This window comes from Oncorhynchus tshawytscha, linkage group LG16 (genome assembly GCF_018296145.1).
Source record: "Oncorhynchus tshawytscha isolate Ot180627B linkage group LG16, Otsh_v2.0, whole genome shotgun sequence".
Lineage (NCBI taxonomy): Eukaryota > Metazoa > Chordata > Actinopteri > Salmoniformes > Salmonidae > Oncorhynchus > Oncorhynchus tshawytscha.
The window spans coordinates 59,251,388-59,269,547 of record NC_056444.1 but is presented as its reverse complement, the minus strand read 5'-3'; the positions used below and the strand labels follow the sequence as shown (position 1 = coordinate 59,269,547).

Genomic DNA, 18,160 nt, shown 5'->3' with positions numbered 1-18,160 from the left:
CAAATGTGTAATCAGCCTGGGTGAGTCCTTGCTCTCTTTTTAGTTTGTACAGACAGGCTGTGCTGTTCAGAGTCACTGCAGAATAGCGGGCCTACAAGTTATGGGGGTGGATGTGGTTTGAGTTGATAAAGCCTTTGACAAAAACAACTCTCTGCCTATATATCCAGGCACACTGAGAAACTAGGCTAACCCAAATCAAAACACACACGCACACTGCGAAGCGTGGGTTGGCTCATAACCCACAGTCCCCTGCGGTCATATCCGCAGGGCGGGATTAGGGTCATTAAATATTGTGTGGATGAAGGGCGGGTAGGTGTCGGGTGTGTTGAGTAAAGAGAAAACAATACCTTAACAAAAATCCATAAATGTATAAAAAATTATACAAATGATGTGCAATTTCTATCTATAGGCTACATTCAGGTATTTAGGCTATCTGGCATTAATCTACAAGCCTAAGCTTTAAGGCCTGACTCTATGCCAAACAGCCTACACGCCAATCTCCACATGCTTCTGGAAACATACAGAATAGTTAACATCAAATCAAATCAAAGTTTATTTGTCACATGCGCCGAATACAACAGGTATAGACCTTACAGTGAAATGCTTACTTACAGGCTCTAACCAATGGTGGGGGGGAAAAAGTGTGTGTGTGTGTGTGTGTGTGTGTGTGTGTGTGTGTGTGTGTGTGTGTCGGTAAGTAAAGAAATAAAACAACAGTAAAAATACATTTGAAAATAAGAGTAGCGAGGCTATATACAGACACCGGTTAGTCAGGCTTATTGAGGTAGTATGTACATGTAGATACTAGATATGGTTAAAGTGACTATGCATATATGATGAACAGAGAGTAGCAGTAGAAAAAAGGACAATGTCAGAGTTGAATTCAATAAGAAAAAAGCTGCGAAATGGAGAGTTGAAAATAAAGAGAAGGGAGGGCCAGAACTGTAATGTTTGGGTAAGATGTGGTGATGTGGTAGAATAGGATGAAAGCAGTATGTGTGATGATTGTGTGATGATTGTGAGGCGATGGGGACTTCAAATAGGCCTATGGCAAGTGAAGGGAACTGTAGCCTGCTGTTCAGATGAGTTAAATAGAAACTGTAGGTCTATAGCCATCTTACATAGCCTTCAAGTTACCTCCTGCTGAATCAAGCATTCATTGCTGTGAAATGATATGTCTAACGACGGAGAGGAAAGGCACCACCGCCGGAGTTGATGCCTCTCCGTGCTCGGGCGGCGTTCGGCGGCCGTCGTCACCGGCTTTCTAGCCGCCACCGATCTACGTTTCTTTTTCTATTTTGGTTTGTCTTGATTGTTCACACCTGGTTCCCATTACGTTAATATTATTTCCCCTAATTAACCCTCTGGTTCCCAATATGTTTTGTGCGTGTTTGTTCCTTGTTGAGTCTTAGACTGCTTGTGTTATGGTGTGTTTTCCCTGGGTGGAATTTATGGTTGTTTCTTTTTCGAGTTAAAGTGCGTTATTTTACTCAGTTCTGTGTCCTGCAACCTGACTCCGTCCTCATCTCTGCACACTGACACTTGACACTGATAGTATTTCAACCACATAAAATATGCATCTAAGCCAAACTGAAATCTTCTCAGAAACATAATGGTCGTTTTCACATCTTTTTATTTCCTCACACCCATCAAACTGATGTCATTTGGAAATTCTGCACGGAAAATCTATAGATATATATATTTTTGGGGGGGGGTTGAGTTATTGTATTTTATTCCCTAAACGTCTTTGCTCCGCGGAACAAGCAGCGATGACAGAGAACTTCACCAATGTCATCATCATTCTATCGATTTATGACATTATTCTGTTCAGCAAGGGTTTATTCAGTCTTCTAGGGCATCATATAATGACAAAAGAGAAGCGGCATGTATCTAAGTATAGACAAGTTGACTAACAAATAGCCTACCAAGATGTCGGGAATTACAAGCAGAAACATATCTAAACCTGGCAGAAAAATCCTCCACCCTCGTCCCAAAAACTGTCAACTGTCTCCAACTGTAGTCTGAAATGCATTTTCTATATTAGAGTGTTATAGGGTCAGCTATCGGCCTCAGATGTTCACTTCATCACATATAGTCGTCGCTTGTGGATGGGTTATTAGTAATTGCGGGCTGGTGCAGGTGAACCAACAGCTGACCTGCACACACACATGTACGCATGCACAGGCACACACACACACATTACTGTACTTGTGAAAATCCTATTTTCCCTAACCCTAACTTCTAAACCTGAAATCTAACCCTAAACCTAACCCCTAAGCCTAAAATAAACTTTTTAGTTCTGAGGACCAGCTAAACATCTTCACTTGTCATTGTCAGAATTCTCTTTGATTTACTATCCCCCCCCACACACTCATGCACAATATTTCTAAAACACACTGCATCAACGTGAAGTCATTTCTTCACAGGAAAAGACAGATAAAACGTGATTAAAAACAACCCCAATGTGAGTTGAGGACCTCCGATGCAAAGCCCTTTTCCTGGAATGGAACACAGACTTTGGCAACAGGAAACTGAGAGCGAGCAGCTTTCTTCTGCATTGTTCCTAGGGCGACAGGATGTCGACAGTGGCCATTATTTTCTCCTGAAGGTTGAGGCAAGAGGGAGGTGAATCCCAGAGAGAAGACGACAGGGAGACGCAGAGATGACTGCTGCCTCACAACGCCTTCCCTCAGAAACGCCTACACACTGCCACATCTCCAACACAACATGGGAAGAAAATAGAACAAGTGTTGTTCCATAGAACTGCCTATAACGCTGACAAGGACAAAGGGGAGAGCTTTATTTTGTTAGAGAGAGAGAGAGAGAGAGAGACCCAACCAAATAAGTAATTATCTTTTTGTTTTCTCATTGACAGATTGGAAAGAATTAACAAAAAAACAGAGCAAACTAGAATGCTATTTGGCCCTACACAGAGAGTACACAGCGGCAGAATACCTGACCACTGTGACTGACCCAAAATTAAGGAAAGCTTTGACTATGTACAGAGTCAGTGAGCATAGCCTTGCTATTGAGAAAGGCTGCCGTAGGCAGACATGGCTCTCAAGAGAAGATAGGCTATGTGCTCACTGCCCACAAAATGAGGTGGAAACTGAGCTGCACTTCCTAACCTCCTGCCCAATGTATGACCATATTAGAGAGACATATTTCCCTCAGATTACACAGATCCACAAAGAATTCGAAAACAAATCCAATTTTGATAAACTCCCATATCTACTGGGTGAAATTCCACAGTGTGCCATCACAGCAGCAAGATTTGTGACCTGTTGCCACGAGAAAAGGGCAACCAGTGAAGAACACACACCATTGTAAATACAACCCATATTTATGCTTATTTATTTTATCTTGTGTCCTTTACCATTTGTACATTGTTAAAACACTGTATATATATATATATATATATATATATATATATAATATGACATTTGTAATGTCTTTATTGTTTTGAAACTTCTGTATGTGTAATGTTTACTGTTAATTTTTATTGTTTATTTCACTTTATATATTCACTTTATATATTATCTACCTCACTTGCTTTGGCAATGTTAACACATGTTTCCCATGCCAATAAAGCCCTTGAATTGAATTGAATTGAAATAGAGAGAGCGAGATAGATAAAGAGAGAGAGCGAGATAGATAAAGAGAGAGAGCGAGATAGATAAAGAGAGAGAGCGAGATAGATAAAGAGAGAGAGCGAGATAGATAAAGAGAGAGAGCGAGATAGATAGATAAAGAGAGAGAGCGAGAGATAGATAAAGAGAGAGAGCAAGATAGAGAGAGAGAGAGAGAGCAAGATAGATAGATAGATAGATAGATAGATAGATAGATAGATAGATAGATAGATAGATAGATAGATAGATAGATAGATAGATAGATAGATAGATAGATAGATAGATAGATAGATAGATAGATAGATAGATAGATAGATAGATAGATAGATAGATAGATAGATAGATAGTTTACCATGTACCATGTAGTTTACTAATAAAATGGTATGACCATGAAGTGGAAATATTCGGTATTCATATCCCAAAAGAGAGAAATTATCTCACTACAATACATTTTAATAGAAAGTTACAGTTTTCTATTTGTGGAAAAATCACTCTGATTAACTCTTTAGTCATGTCCCAGTTTACCCTGATTAACTCTTTAGTCATGTCCCAGTTTACCCTGATTAACTCTTTAGTCATGTTCCAGTTTACCCTGATTAAATCTTTAGTCATGTCCCAGTTTACCCTGATTAACTCTTTAGTCATGTCCCAGTTTACCCTGATTAACTCTTTAGTCATATCCCAGTTTACCCTGATTAACTCTTTAGTCATGTCCCAGTTTACCCTGATTAACTCTGTAGTCATATCCCAGTTTACCTATTTTGTTATGGTCTCCCTACACCTAGTGAACTGTATTCTAAATTATATAAGCGCAAAAAAAACTTGAATTGGAATTTCAAGCGGGCCTATTTATGTCATGAATATGAATTCAGAGGGCAGAAATGATTCAATATTAAAGCATTAGACCTCCCACTAAAGGTGTCAGTCATACAAAAGTCATACTTAAATCCAAACGGGTTCTGTAGCAGATTAGTAAGAACGTCTCACCCAAGAATAGGGTGAGAAAAACAGGATATCAGTTTCATTTCAGGACAAAAAAATGGACAGCTGTGCCAAATAGATTGCAAAATAGTTGGAAAGAGATTTTCGATGTACCAATTCCATGGCACATGGTTTATGAACTGATACATAAAACGCTGGATTTAAACCTCAACATTTTTCAATTAAGATTATTATACAACATTTTGGCCACCAATATAATGTTATAAATATGGGGGATAGAACCATCCCAGCTCTGCAGCAAAGAGACAGAATCATTAGATAATTTGTTTGGTAGCTTCTTTTTGGTTGCAGGTTCAGGAATGGATGAAAATTGCAACATTTACCTTGAGATAACTCTGCAAATAGCACTGCTGGGTGATTTAAAAAATCATAGTCAATCGGTCAATAATATAATAATACTCTTAGTAAAAATGTGTATGTTTAATTTACAATCTGTAGAAATTATGAGAATAGAACGGTTCAGAACTTTTGAGAAACATCACAGCACAGTTGAATAATTGTGTGGTCTTCAGAGATAGATGGGAGGGGTTGAGGGTAGCTGAACGGGGTTGAGGGTAGCTGAACGATGGGACTAAAAACAAACAAAAGAGAACTATTGTAAAATACATTGTGTCCATAAAATGTATATACAGTTGAAGTCGTAAGTTTACATACACTTAGGTTGGAGTTATTAAAACTCGTTTTTCAACCACTCCACTAATTTCTTGTGAACAAACTATAGTTTTTGCAAGTCGGTTAGGACATCTACTTTGTGCATGACACAAGTCATTTTTCCAACAATTGTTTACAGACATATTATTTCACTTATAATTCACTGTATCATAATTCCAGTGGGTCAGAAGTTTACATACACTAAATTGTCTGTGCCTTGAAACAGCTTGGAAAATTCCAGAAAATTATGTTATGGCTTTAGAAGCTTCTGATAGGCGAATTGACATAATTTTAGTCAATTGGAGGTGTACCTGTTGATGTATTTCAACGCCTACCTTCAAACTCAGTGCCTCTTTGCTTGACATCATAGGAAAATCAAAAGAAATCAGCCAAGACCTCCGAAAAAAATTGTGGACCTCCACAAGTCTGGTTCATCATTGGGAGCAATTTCCAAACACCTGAAGGTACCACGTTCATCTGTACAAACAATAGTACACAATTATAAACACCATGGGACCACTCAGCCGTCATACTTCTCAGGAAGGAGATGCGTTCTGTCTCCTAGAGATGAATGTACTTTTGTGTGGAAAGTTCAAATCAATCCCAGAACAACAGCAAAGGACCTTGTGAAGATGCTGGAGGAAACAGGTACAAAAGTATCTATATCCACAGTTAAACGAGTCCTATATCGACATAACCTGAAAGGCTCAGTAAGGAAGATGTCACTGCTCCAAACAAAACCGCCATACAAATTGCCAGACTAAGGTTTGCAACTGCACATGGGGACAAAGATCGTACTTTGAATGTCCTCTGGTCTGATGAAACAGAAATATAATTGTTTGGCCATAATGACCATCGTTATGTTTGGAGGAAAAAGGGGGCGGCTTGCAAGATGAAGAACACCGTCCCAACCGTGAAGCACGGGGGTGGCAGCATCATGTTGTGGGGGTGCTTTGCTGCAGGAGGGACTGGTGCACTTCACAAAGTAGATGGCATCATGAGGCAGGACAATTATGTGGATATATTGAAGCAAAATCTGTCAGGAAGTTAAAACTTGGCCGCAAATGGGTCTTCCAAATGGACAATAACCCCAAGCATACTTCCAAAGTTGTGGCAAAATGGCTTAAGGACAGCAAAGTCAAGGTATTGGAGTGGCCATCACAAAGACCTGACCTCAATCCTATAGAAAATTTGTGGACAGAACTGAAAAAGTGTGTGTGAGCAGGGAGGCCTACAAACCTGACTCAATTACACCAGCACTGTCAGGAGGAATGTGCCAAAATTCACCCAACTTATTGTGGGAAGCTTGTGGAAGGCTACCCGAAACATTTGACCCATGTCACAACCTGACCTTAGAGAGCCTGTTTATTTCTCTATTTGGTTAGGTCAGGGTGTGATTTGGGTGGGCAGTCTAATTTTCTATTTCTTTGCTGGCCGGGTGTGGTTCCCAATCAGAAGCGGCTGTCTATCGTTGTCTCTGATTGGGAATCATACTTAGGCAGCCTGTTTTCCACCTGCGTTTGTGGGATCTTGTTTTTGTTCAGTTACTGTGTAGCCTGCAGAACGATACGTTCGTTTATCTTTTGTTGTTTTTGGTGTTCATCTAAAATAAAGTAAGATGTACACTTCATGGACGTCACAACCCAAGTTAAACAATATAAAGGCACTGCTCCCAAATACTAATTGAGTGTATGTAAACTTCTGACCCACTGGGAATGTGATGAAAGAAATAAAGCTGAAATAAATTATTCTCTCTAATATTATTCTGACATTTCACATTCTTAAAATAAAGTGGTGATCCTATCTGACGTAAAAGGGGGAATTTTCTACTAGGATTAAATGTCAGGAATTGTGAAAAACTGAGTTTAAATGTATTTGGCTAAGGTGTATGTAAACTTCTGACTTCAACTGTAGTATGTATAAACTGGAAACAGAAGCCTAAGTTTTGTTGTCCATTAGTTTACTCCAATTAGTGGAGAGGTGGTAGAGTTAGTGGAAAATAATAAAGGAAAATATATTTAAATACAGAATGTATTTACAAAAAAATATATGGGGGATTAGAAATGATGCAGACAATTACATTGATGGAAGCCACAATCTATCTGCAGTAATAAAGAGAGATAGAGGGCAGACATTCCAGCTGACCCGCAGTAACGCAGCTAACGAGGCTAATCAGGCCACGCCCCGTCACATGAGACAGAGAGAGCACAGAGCAGACCCACCCTTTCAGCCTCACACAGACTGCCCTTTCAGCCTCACACAGACTGCCCTTTCAGCCTCACACAGACTGCCCTTTCAGCCTCACACAGACCCACCCTTTCAGCCTCACACAGACTGCCCTTTCAGCCTCACACAGACCCACCCTTTCAGCCTCACACAGACCCACCCTTTCAGCCTCACACAGACTGCCCTTTCAGCCTCACACAGACTGCCCTTTCAGCCTCACACAGACTGCCCTTTCATAGGTCACCACACTGTTCTATACACAACACAGCAGGCTGGAGAGGCCCTGGAACTCAGCAGGCGCCAGGCACATACACTAACATGTCAACATATCCCCACTCAGCTACACACACGCCAGAGGAACAGGCCCCTTCTGTCTTCTACTGTGTACACACAAAGAGGTCTGAATGCTAAGACACAGATAAGACAAGTACAATAGTCACGAACACCTTCAGTACACCGTGTTGAGAGGAGGGCTGTACCGTACCTGGGAGGGGGACATGGGGGGCTCTGGGGAGGACAGGCTGTTCTGGCTGGTGATGCTTTTCTCCAGAGTGTCTACCTTCTCATAGGTCCGTTTCTGACGCACCATGCCGTCTGACACCAGGGGCGAGAGGGGTACGTCGCCGTGGTTACTCCCGCTCCCGGCCCGATACAGAGAGCGGTTACTGGCACTGATGTCCTCCCGAGAGGCGCTGCGACCCCCGTGCTTCTTTAGGGAGTTCAAGGGGGAACGGGCCCGTGGTACAGACCCTTCAGACATCTCTGTGTCCAGGCTAGCCTTGCTGCCACGCAGGGTGTTTGAGCGACTCACCACCGCCCGCATCTCTGCCATTAGCTTCTCATTCAGGGCACTGAGCTCCCCAGTGCTGCCCACCGAGCCTGGCCGGCCCTGCCCTGCACCCCCAGCCCCTCCGCCCAGAGCTCTCCTGCGGTTCTTCCTCCTCAGGCTGGGCGAGGGCCCCGTAGAGTAGCCTGAGTCCTGGTAGGTAACGGCCGCCGGTGCCGGGTACTCTTGGGAGGCCAGGCTGTTCTGTCGGCTGTGTCGGGCCTCCATGTTCTTCCTCGCGCTGGCCTCCAGGAGACGCCACGACTGCTTCTTCTCTAGACTCACCTCCTTGGACCTGGGCTGGATCGCACCTGGGGCTGGGGAGGGGGATGGAGAGGGGGGCAGGGCAGGCTCTGGGGCAGGGCCCTGCTCTGTCTGGACAGGCTGGGATAAGGGGCTCTGTTTGCAGGTGGCAGGGTCCACGTTGACCATGTGTTTGATGCACTCCCGTCCAGCGGGGCTGTAATCTGTGGCGGAGGGGTTTCTCTTGTGTTTGGAGCTCAGGTGAGAGGCTGGGTATTGGAGAAGCTTGGGCTGCTGCTGGGGTTGGTTCTGGGGGTGGGATTGGGGCTGGCGGACCCTCTGTAGGCTGGTGGAGGGGGTGAAGGGCCTGTTCAGGAGGTGGGCCCCCTCCACCTCCATGGGGGGTTCATCATAGATAGGTGGATCCATGGGTGGTTCATCATAGATGGGTGGAGTGGCACCGTACTGGGGCGAGGAGGGCCTGGGGGTGCCAGCCTGAGACCTCTGGGGGGTCTGGTGGACCTTGCTGCCAGTGGAGGGCATCACCAGGCAGAAGTTACCATTGTCTCCCTTCTTCAGGTGGAAAGCTTGCTTGGGGTCCACGGGGGCAGCCATCTTGCCTGCAGGGCTGGGTCTGTCGGAGTGGACCTGGTACACAGCAGGGCTTCCAGGGCTGAGGTTGTTGTGGTGGAGGAGGTGCAGGGCGCTAGCGGGCACCACGGACTGGTTCCTGCCAATGCTGTTCACCTTCACTAACATGGCTGCCTTCGACCCTGGAGCAGGCTGCCATCTTTGACCTGTGTCCCTGGAACAGAAGAGAGGAAGATTTTGGGGTGAATAAAAAAAAAAATATTTACACAATAAACACATTCAAAGAACCAAAAATCGGGATCAAAAATGTATTATAAACTGGGTGGTTCGAGCCCTGAATGCTGAAAGCCGTGGAATACCACAGGTATGACAAAATATACATTTTTACTGCTCTAATTATGTTGGTAACCAGTTTATAATAGCAATAAGGCACCTCGGGGGTTTGTGGTATATGACCAATATACCACGGGCTAAGGGCTGTATCCAGGCACTCCGCGTTGCGTTGGCCATATATCACCCCCCCCAGGCCTTAATGCTTAAATATACCCCCATGCACACTACAAACAATAAGTTAGACTAGACCTGCTTGGTGGGTAAATAGGTGACTGTTCAAAGCCAATTTGCTCATATTTAACTGAGAAGAAAGTATCCGAGACTGGGATGCCAGAACCGGCAGGAATCGGTTCTGCACATTCCTCTGTTCAGTCAGAGGCTTTAAACCCTCTGACCTTCCACAGCTCGGATAGAGAGAGGTCTCTAGGTGTTACAGTAATGGCAACCAAGGTCTGTGTGAAGGACAAACCTACAGTAGGGCCAGGGGCAATATCTTCTCAACCGTATTTGTCTCATATTGTGAAACTAAGAGAGAGAATGAGATGCAGGTAGCTGTGAGACAGATATGAGATCTGATCAGGTTTGGTCTGACACAGTGCGACAGAGGATGTGAGACAGTGCTGGTTTAGTTTCCAACAACATGGCCATATTGTGAGTACATAATCAGGGCATGGAGCCTAAATCTGACTCAAGAAAGTGTCACAATGAAACAATGAAAACACCTTTCTCAACAAAACCTTTACTCAGCTTATCAAAACAGTAATACCCACACGCCCCCACATACTCGTTCTCCAGAATACCACAGCCGTGTTTGTAGTAGAAACACAACAGGAAAGGTCTCTACACGGGGGAAAACAGGAATTCAACCACTTTATTCCAACAGTACCGTCTGCCAAATCAAGCCGTCAAAACTACAGGCCCATTTACACCCCTCCGCCCACCACTCAACACACACACACTCATGCACGCACACGCACACACACACACCACCTCAACCACACTCATGGCTGCGTTTCCTCCCCTGTTCCCTCAGAGGGCAGTGGAACTTCAGCCCCTAATCCTGCATCAATGCCCTGGGTGTTCTGGCCCATTAGTGGTGCAGCCCACTCAGCCTGCAGACCACAGATCCTGCTTACAGCCCTGCACACTCCACAAGCAACCGGGTAATCTCTCAGTGCCAACGAGCTAATCTAACCAGCACTCTACTCTCACCTCCTCTCACACAACGTATCCTTTCTTCCAACAGCCTGCTCAGACGACAGCTTAATGTTTACTGTAAAAACAGCATAACCACACTCAAAGTCCCCCCACACCTCCCTCAGCCACACGCTGTCACTTCTAGAACAAATCCATCTGACTCAAAACAGCCTCTGCTGAGTAAGGCTAAAATAAGGCTTAATAAACCAAAAACAAGCACAACACAACAGCTCTGTACAGTCTGAGTCTGTCGTGTCTAACATTCAGTCCATAAACACAACACAACAGCTCTGTACAGTCTGAGTCTGCCGTGTCTAACATTCAGTCCATAAGCACATCTTCTTTAGGTCAAGGGATGTACACGCAGCATTACCTGAGTAAAGACCCACAATGAGAGGTGGAAGGTGGTCTTCGTCCCCCGCAACAGATCAGAAGGTAACTTCACCCCACCCACCTCGTGCCTCTGTGTTGGCACGGGACACCGCTGTAACAGCGGGGTGTCCCTTCAGTACCCGTGTGAACCCTGCTACACCCCCTCCTTGACGAAAACAAAACAAACAAGAGCTGACCTCTGCCAGCGTGTCCCAGAGAGAGGATGGTGTTCTAATTCAGCCAGCGTCTTCAACCTAACCCAGGTCCCGCTGTGTGTGTCTGCAGTGAAAACACGAAGGCGTCAAGGCTCCAGAGCTCTTTACAGCTACTCTTAATTGTAGACTGCCACCAGCGTCTACGTTTATTGTGGAGTTGCTGGGAGGCGAGTAAAAAAAAGGAGAGCGAGAGACCGAGGGAATGACGGAGGAAAGAAAGGCGGGGGCCGGTGCTGTAGCCTGGCCCTTCCTCTGTGTTACAGTCTGTTCCAACTCAGCCTCGCTCTCCTCTCTGATAGACTCTCAGCATGTGAAACAATAGCCCCCCCCCTCCCCGAGGCCTGCTCCCCACACTGAGCTTCCTCTCCTCTCCTCTCCTCTCCTCTCCTCTCCTCTCCTCTCCTCTTCTCTCCTCTCCTCTCCTCTCCTCTCCTCTCCTCTCCTCTCACTCTCTCCTCTCCTCTCCTCTCCACTCCACTCCTCACCTTCCTCTACTCTCCACTCCACTCCACTCCTCCCTTTCCTCTCCTCTCCCTCCCTCTCCACTCCTCTCCTCTCCTCTCCTCTCCCTCTCCTCTCCTCTCCCTCCTCTCCTCCCTCTCCTCTCCTCTCCTCTCCTCTCCTCTCCTCTCCTCTCCTCTCCTCTCCTCTCCTCTCCTCTCCTCTCCTCTCCTCTCCTCTCCTCTCCACTCCTCTCCACTCCACTCCCTCCTCTCCTCTCCACTCCCTCCTCACCTTTCCTTTCCTCTCCTCTCCTCTCCTCTCCACTCCTCACCTCTCCACTCCCTCCCTCCTCACCTTTCCTCTCCTCTCCTCTCCACTCCCTCCCCTCCTCTCCCTCTCCTCTCCTCTCCTCTCCTCTCCTCACCTTTCCTCTCCTCTCCTCTCCCTCCCTCCCTCACCTTTCCTCTCCTCTCCACTCCCTCCCCTCCTCTCCTCTCCCTCCTCACCTCTCCCTCCTCTCCTCTCCTCTCCTCTCCTCTCCTCTCCACTCCTCACCTCTCCTCTCCTCTCCTCTCCTCTCCCTCCACTCCCTCTCCTCTCCTCTCCACTCCTCTCCTCTCCTCACCTCTCCACTCCTCTCCTCTCCTCTCCTCTCCTCTCCTCTCCTCTCCTCTCCTCCACTCCTCTCCTCTCCTCTCCTCTCTCCTCTCCTCTCCTCTCCTCTCCTCTCCACTCCACTCCTCTCCTCTCCTCTCCTCTCCTCTCCCTCACCTCCTCCTCTCCACTCCTCTCCTCTCCCTCTCCTCTCCTCTCCTCTCCACTCCTCTCCTCTCCACTCCTCTCCTCTCCTCTCCTCTCCTCTCCTCTCCTCTCCTCTCCTCTCCTCTCCTCTCCTCTCCTCTCCTCTCCTCACCTCTCCTCTCCACTCCCTCCTCACCTTTCCTCACCTTTCCTCTCCCTCCCTCCACTCCCTCCTCTCCCTCCTCACCTCTCCTCTCCTCTCCTCTCCTCTCCTCTCCTCTCCACTCCTCACCTCTCCTCTCCACTCCTCTCCTCTCCTCTCCTCTCCTCTCCCTCCACTCCCTCACCTCTCCTCTCCTCTCCTCTCCTCTCCTCTCCTCTCCTCTCCTCTCCTCTCCTCTCCTCTCCTCTCCTCTCCTCTCCTCACCTCACCTCTCCTCTACTCCATTCCCCTTTCACAGTACTCCACTACTCACTGCCCTCTCAAGGATCATATTCTCACCACTGCAATACCCTCTCTTCAACGCAGGCTAGTACCCTCTCTGTTTCTGTCTCTCTCCACCTCTCACCTGTTTATTTCTCTCCTCATGTCTCCTCTCTCCTTCTCACAAAGATTGATGGACTTGCCAGAACAGAAAACCTTCAATCAATCTCCACACCTTTTCTCTAGTACATTACACTCACAGGAGTTTCAAAAGAATAAAGAAATTTCAAATGTCTCTCACTCTCTCTCTCTCTCGTGGTTTTTCCCACACATTGTGGCTCCTATCTTGCTGCTCCAAATGTCAACAATCTTTTCAGCCAGCAAAGGAAATACAGTTTCTGGGGCCCGTGGACAACTGAAACATGGTGACTGGCAGAACCAAAACAGCCCTGACAGCCCCCCTCGCTTTTGGGCTGCCTCTACTCTGTGGGGTTATCAGATGGGGACATCACAGTAGTTCTCCTAAAAGTCCCAGCAGAAAAACATTTGTCCGTTTATGACCCCGGCACAACAGATAGCAACTGTCTCTCGCGAAGAGACACTCTCTGTGCTACAAAGAACCAGATAAAAGGTCTCACACAATGGTGTGATGTGTCAAGATGTTATGATCAGGGAGAGCAAGTCATAAAGCTATCAGAACAACACCTCTCCTCTCTCTCAATTTAATTCAATTCAAGGGGCTTTGTTGGCATGGGAAACATGTGTTAACATTGCCAAAGCAAGTGAGGTAGATAATATACAAAAGTGAAATAAACAATAAAAATGAACAGTAAACATTACACATACAGATGTTTCAAAACAATAAAGACATTACAAATGTCATATAAATATATATATATATATATATATATATATATATATATATATATATATATATATATATATATATACAGTGTTGTAACAATGTACAAATGGTTAAAGTACACAAGGGAAAATAAATAAGCATAAATATGGGATGTATTTACAATGGTGTTTGTTCTTCACTGGTTGCCCTTTTCTTGTGGCAACAGGTCACAAATCTTGCTGCTGTGATGGCACACTGTGGTATTTCACCCAGTAAATATCTGCGTTATCTGAGGGAAATATGTCTCTCTAATATGGTCATACATTGGGTATACATCTCTCTCTCTTCTGTTTCTCTCACATTGACACTCTGGAGGCCTTGATGTCACTAGTTAGCACCACAATGTTGTGCCAGTTGTTCAGGTTGTGTGATTGCAGTGCCTGCCTGTTGTGTGGGGTGCTAACATGTGGACAGGAATTGGACTGTAACACTTTATGGCAGTCAGAGACAAATATTTTGAAAAAAACAAAATCCAAATACCTTATGGGATATTGATTAAAAACAAACATCCATGAGTGAATGTGTTGTTGTTTCCCTGAGGGATGGGGCCCAGAGTATAAAGAGTGGGGTTGTCCTGGGGGAGCGCCTGTTGGAGAGTTCAAAGGGCGTCGCTCCACAGCGAAAACAGGAAATACCAACACAGCTTTCACATCGGAGCACAGCACAGAAAAAAACGACAGAATCTACTGATCGAGAGTTTACATAGGGAAACACAAATAAATACATACATTAAACACTGTCCGTAGAGACGTAGTCTCTCTCATGGCCATGGACAAACACACGGCCAAACAGACATGCTGACCCCTAGTGATGAAACAACCCAACACTGACCCCTGTGGTGACCTAAGGACCAGATTACTTATTCGATCCCTGGTGACCTCTAATCCAGGCCTCTGTTTGGCTGGTTTCTGGCGACAGTCACACAGGACAGAGCTGTGATATGACAGCATCTGTTGGCAGCCTGGCAGGTCAGGGCTGTGATTGGACATTCAGGTGTGAGTTATGAGCCCTGAAAGGATGTGAAACTTTCACAGCTGCTCCTCCTTCCTAGAGTGTGACAAGTCAAACCGACAGACAGGACCACACACACAGACACACAGGAACCCACACCGACTGTTCTCTACACTGTCATTATCTTCTAACTTCCCACCCTCATAGATTATGAGAAACAATCTAAAGCGCTCGCCCTTTACAGAAACCCATCATTTGCAGTGAGGTTTCTACATCAGAGAGCAAACCTCCTCCCTCTGTCTCAACTATAGTCTCTTTGTACTCGTGTCAAAATGTCATTTCAAATGTGATTCTAATAACCCCATTACACTAAAGTGGTCTGTTGTTTTAGAGATTATACCGAGGAAGAATGGGGGTGGAGGAGGACTGGGGGTGGAGGAGGAATGGGGGTGGAGGAGGAATGGGGGTGGAGGAGGAATGGGGGGTGGAGGAAGAATGGGGGTGGAGGATGTGGAAACATTGCTCCTCTATCTATGGGGTGGGCCGTCCAGGGGATAAGCTCATGTCTGCATGTAGGGATACAGGGGAGTAACTAAGTTACAGTACTATCACAGTGATTTGATTAGGGGACAGAGGACACACACACCCACGAAAGGACTATGGAAAATGTGCAACACATGACAGGAAGTTGATAGAATGTCATGACACATGGACAAACAGTCATATATCTTGAGGGAGTAGACCTCTGCCAGGGAGATAGAATAGTCCGGCTCTGATATTGTCCACAGAGGGATCGACTGTACAGAATATGACCTCTGGGCTTTTCCACTAAGGGGAAAATACATTAGGAACACCCTCTTTCTGGCAGGTTGTGATAGTAAGGACCATACAGAGGAGTGACCCCAGTCCACAGTCACATGTCTGACATGCCATGGGTGCAGATGATCAGATCTCTACTGTATTCAGTGTGGAACAGTCTAACAGCTGCCTAGCAACATCACCCACCACCTATTAGATAGAAGTGTCAGCCCTGTCAGCAGACTAGAGACTGAGGACATGCTCATTTCATCCCTGATTACACATATTACAAAGACAAGTCAGAGAGGATTATTCTCAGAATATACAGAAACCAGATCAATTGGTGTGTGTGTGTGTGTGTGTGTGTGTGTGTGTGTGTGTGTGTGTGTGTGTGTGTGTGTGTGTGTGTGTGTTTGCTGTACCCTGTCAGTTGGCAGTCACACAGGTGAGGTGTGTGTTGTGTGTTGAGTGAGACAGGACTTGAGTTTCAACCAGGAAGTGAGTTACCATGCCACAGAACTACAATTCATTCTATTTCTATGGCCCAGCCAGTTACCTTCCATCTTGACCTCATTAGTACCGGGTCAATGAGGAGAGCAGCCGTATGGAATGTGACGTGGGGGTTGACTGACTGGCTGAGGTCTGCACTGTGCTGCTCTATGTGGGATCTTATTGAGCAGAGCCAGCCAGTCAGCAGCTGGGGGAATAGATACATCCCTGGTCATTTGTGGCGAGTGGGTATGGAGGCAGTGAGACTATTGAAACAAGGCAGTAAGATTAGGGGAATGTGGTGGTAATGCCAGGGTCACTGGAAGGTTTGGGAGGGAAATGGGAGTTTGTGAGGACAGTAGATGGTAGTGTGGAGTTCTGGAGCTGACTACAGTCTCTCTGGATGGTGGTGCAGTACCAGAGGGAGGCCTACAGCACCAGCCAGGCCCAGATCACATTCTCTGTGAGCTGCTTTGTTCTGCTGTTGGAGCCTCCTCTCCTCCTCTAATCCTGTTTGGCTAAGCACTGCCTGCAGACAAAACCATACAGTGTCCCCACAGCCCAGCCACTAACACCGGGGAAAATTCACACTCCTTTTCCCAGGGCTTTTTTCACCCATCTTCTCCCTCTCTCTCTGTTATTCCCCTCTTCAGCTGTCCTCATCGTTGGCCGGTCCATCTCCCAATGACAGGCATGAGCTTTAGAACAGGAGCCGCCTCATTGACAGAGGGCTTTGTTTATGTTAAGAGCAAGACACAACGGTAGCCTATATAGTAAGAGAAAGAGATTGGTAGAGATTGTTCATTTCACTTGATTTGGCAAAGCAAAGATGTATGTTTCCCATGCCAAAAAATAGAGTGAGAGAGAGAAACAGGTCAGCGGGTCAGTACTGTATTGTGTGTATTCCCATCCTGTTTGTGGGTGGGTTCTGTTCTGCCTGCTGTTATTGTTGGACCAGAGGTTGAATACCACAGCATGGGGAGTGTTCCTGATCTGATCATGCATACACACCCTTATGGACCTAAAGGACCCCTCTCAACCACACTGACCAGTCTCTTCTCTATGAACCATAGTGACCATTCACACTCACACCCATTCTGACCATAACAACCACTCACACACCCATGGGCCACAGTGGTCAATCTTATTCGTGAAACATTATCATCGCTCAAACTCATCGAAACCAGAGAGTCAAGCAAAAGTTTACACACTGTTTTACCCATTTCAATATGTATATACTGTATTCTACTGTAGTTTAGTCAATGCCACTCCGACATTGCTCGTCCTAATATTTATTTTCTGTCTTAATTCCATTCTTTTACTATTAGATTTGTGTGTATTGTTGTGAATTGTTAGATACTACTGCACTGGTGGAGCGAGGAACACAAGCATTTCTCTACACCCACAATAACATCTGTTAAATATATGTATGTGACCAATAGCATTTGATTTGATTTGAAGCATCATTGTCTTGTAATCCTACAGCAGGGCAGCAAGAGGCAGAGGAAGAGACAGCAACAGAGAGTTTGGTGAAGGGGGAGAAGAGGGCAAAAAGAGAGAGTTCATCTTTGGAATGCATATGCAAAGGTCTCGCGTCAAAAAGTCAAGGCAATCAAAAACAAATTGAGCAGTGGAAAAACAATACTCTATCAAATGTCCCTGTTTCAATACACAAATGACTCATAAATCATCCCAATATCTTATTATGACAAGGGTGCACATAGATGTGCCTGTGTGAAAATAAGCAAGCACACATATGATTGTTATGATTCACATCTAACCTATCACTCTACACGTGCAAGCAGACTCTACAGCATTGTCAAAGGCTATCACTGCAGCTGCAGCAGGAGGAGGAGGAGCAGGAGGAGAAGGAGGAGGAGTAGGAGGAGGAGCAGGAGAAGGAGCAGCAGGAGGCAGGAGGAGAGAGGAGGAGAAGGGCAGGAGGAAGGAACAGGAGGAGGAGGAGAGAGGAGGGGAGCAGGTGAAGGAGCAGCAGGAGGAGAAGGAGAGGCAGGAGGGGGGCAGGAGGAGCAGGAGGAGAAGGAGGAGAAGGAGCAGCAGGAGGAGAAGGAGGAGGTGCAGGAGGAGAAGGAGGAGGAGGCAGGAGGAGGAGGAGGAGGAGGA

At 45.9% G+C, this 18,160-nt stretch overlaps 1 protein-coding gene across 6 annotated transcripts in view; it reads right to left on the bottom strand.

Annotated features, from left to right (window-relative positions):
• The window catches only part of arhgap46b (Rho GTPase activating protein 46b), a 95,262-nt gene that overhangs the window by 20,150 nt on the left and 56,952 nt on the right, over nucleotides 1-18,160 (bottom strand). For 4 of the 6 annotated variants that reach the window (XM_024399815.2, XM_024399817.2, XM_042299426.1 and 1 more), the window contains one exon: nucleotides 7,993-9,382. In XM_024399815.2, coding sequence (XP_024255583.1) covers nucleotides 7,993-9,382 — 1,390 coding nt within the window. The other 2 variants (XM_024399819.2, XM_024399818.2) reach the window with 2 other exon arrangements.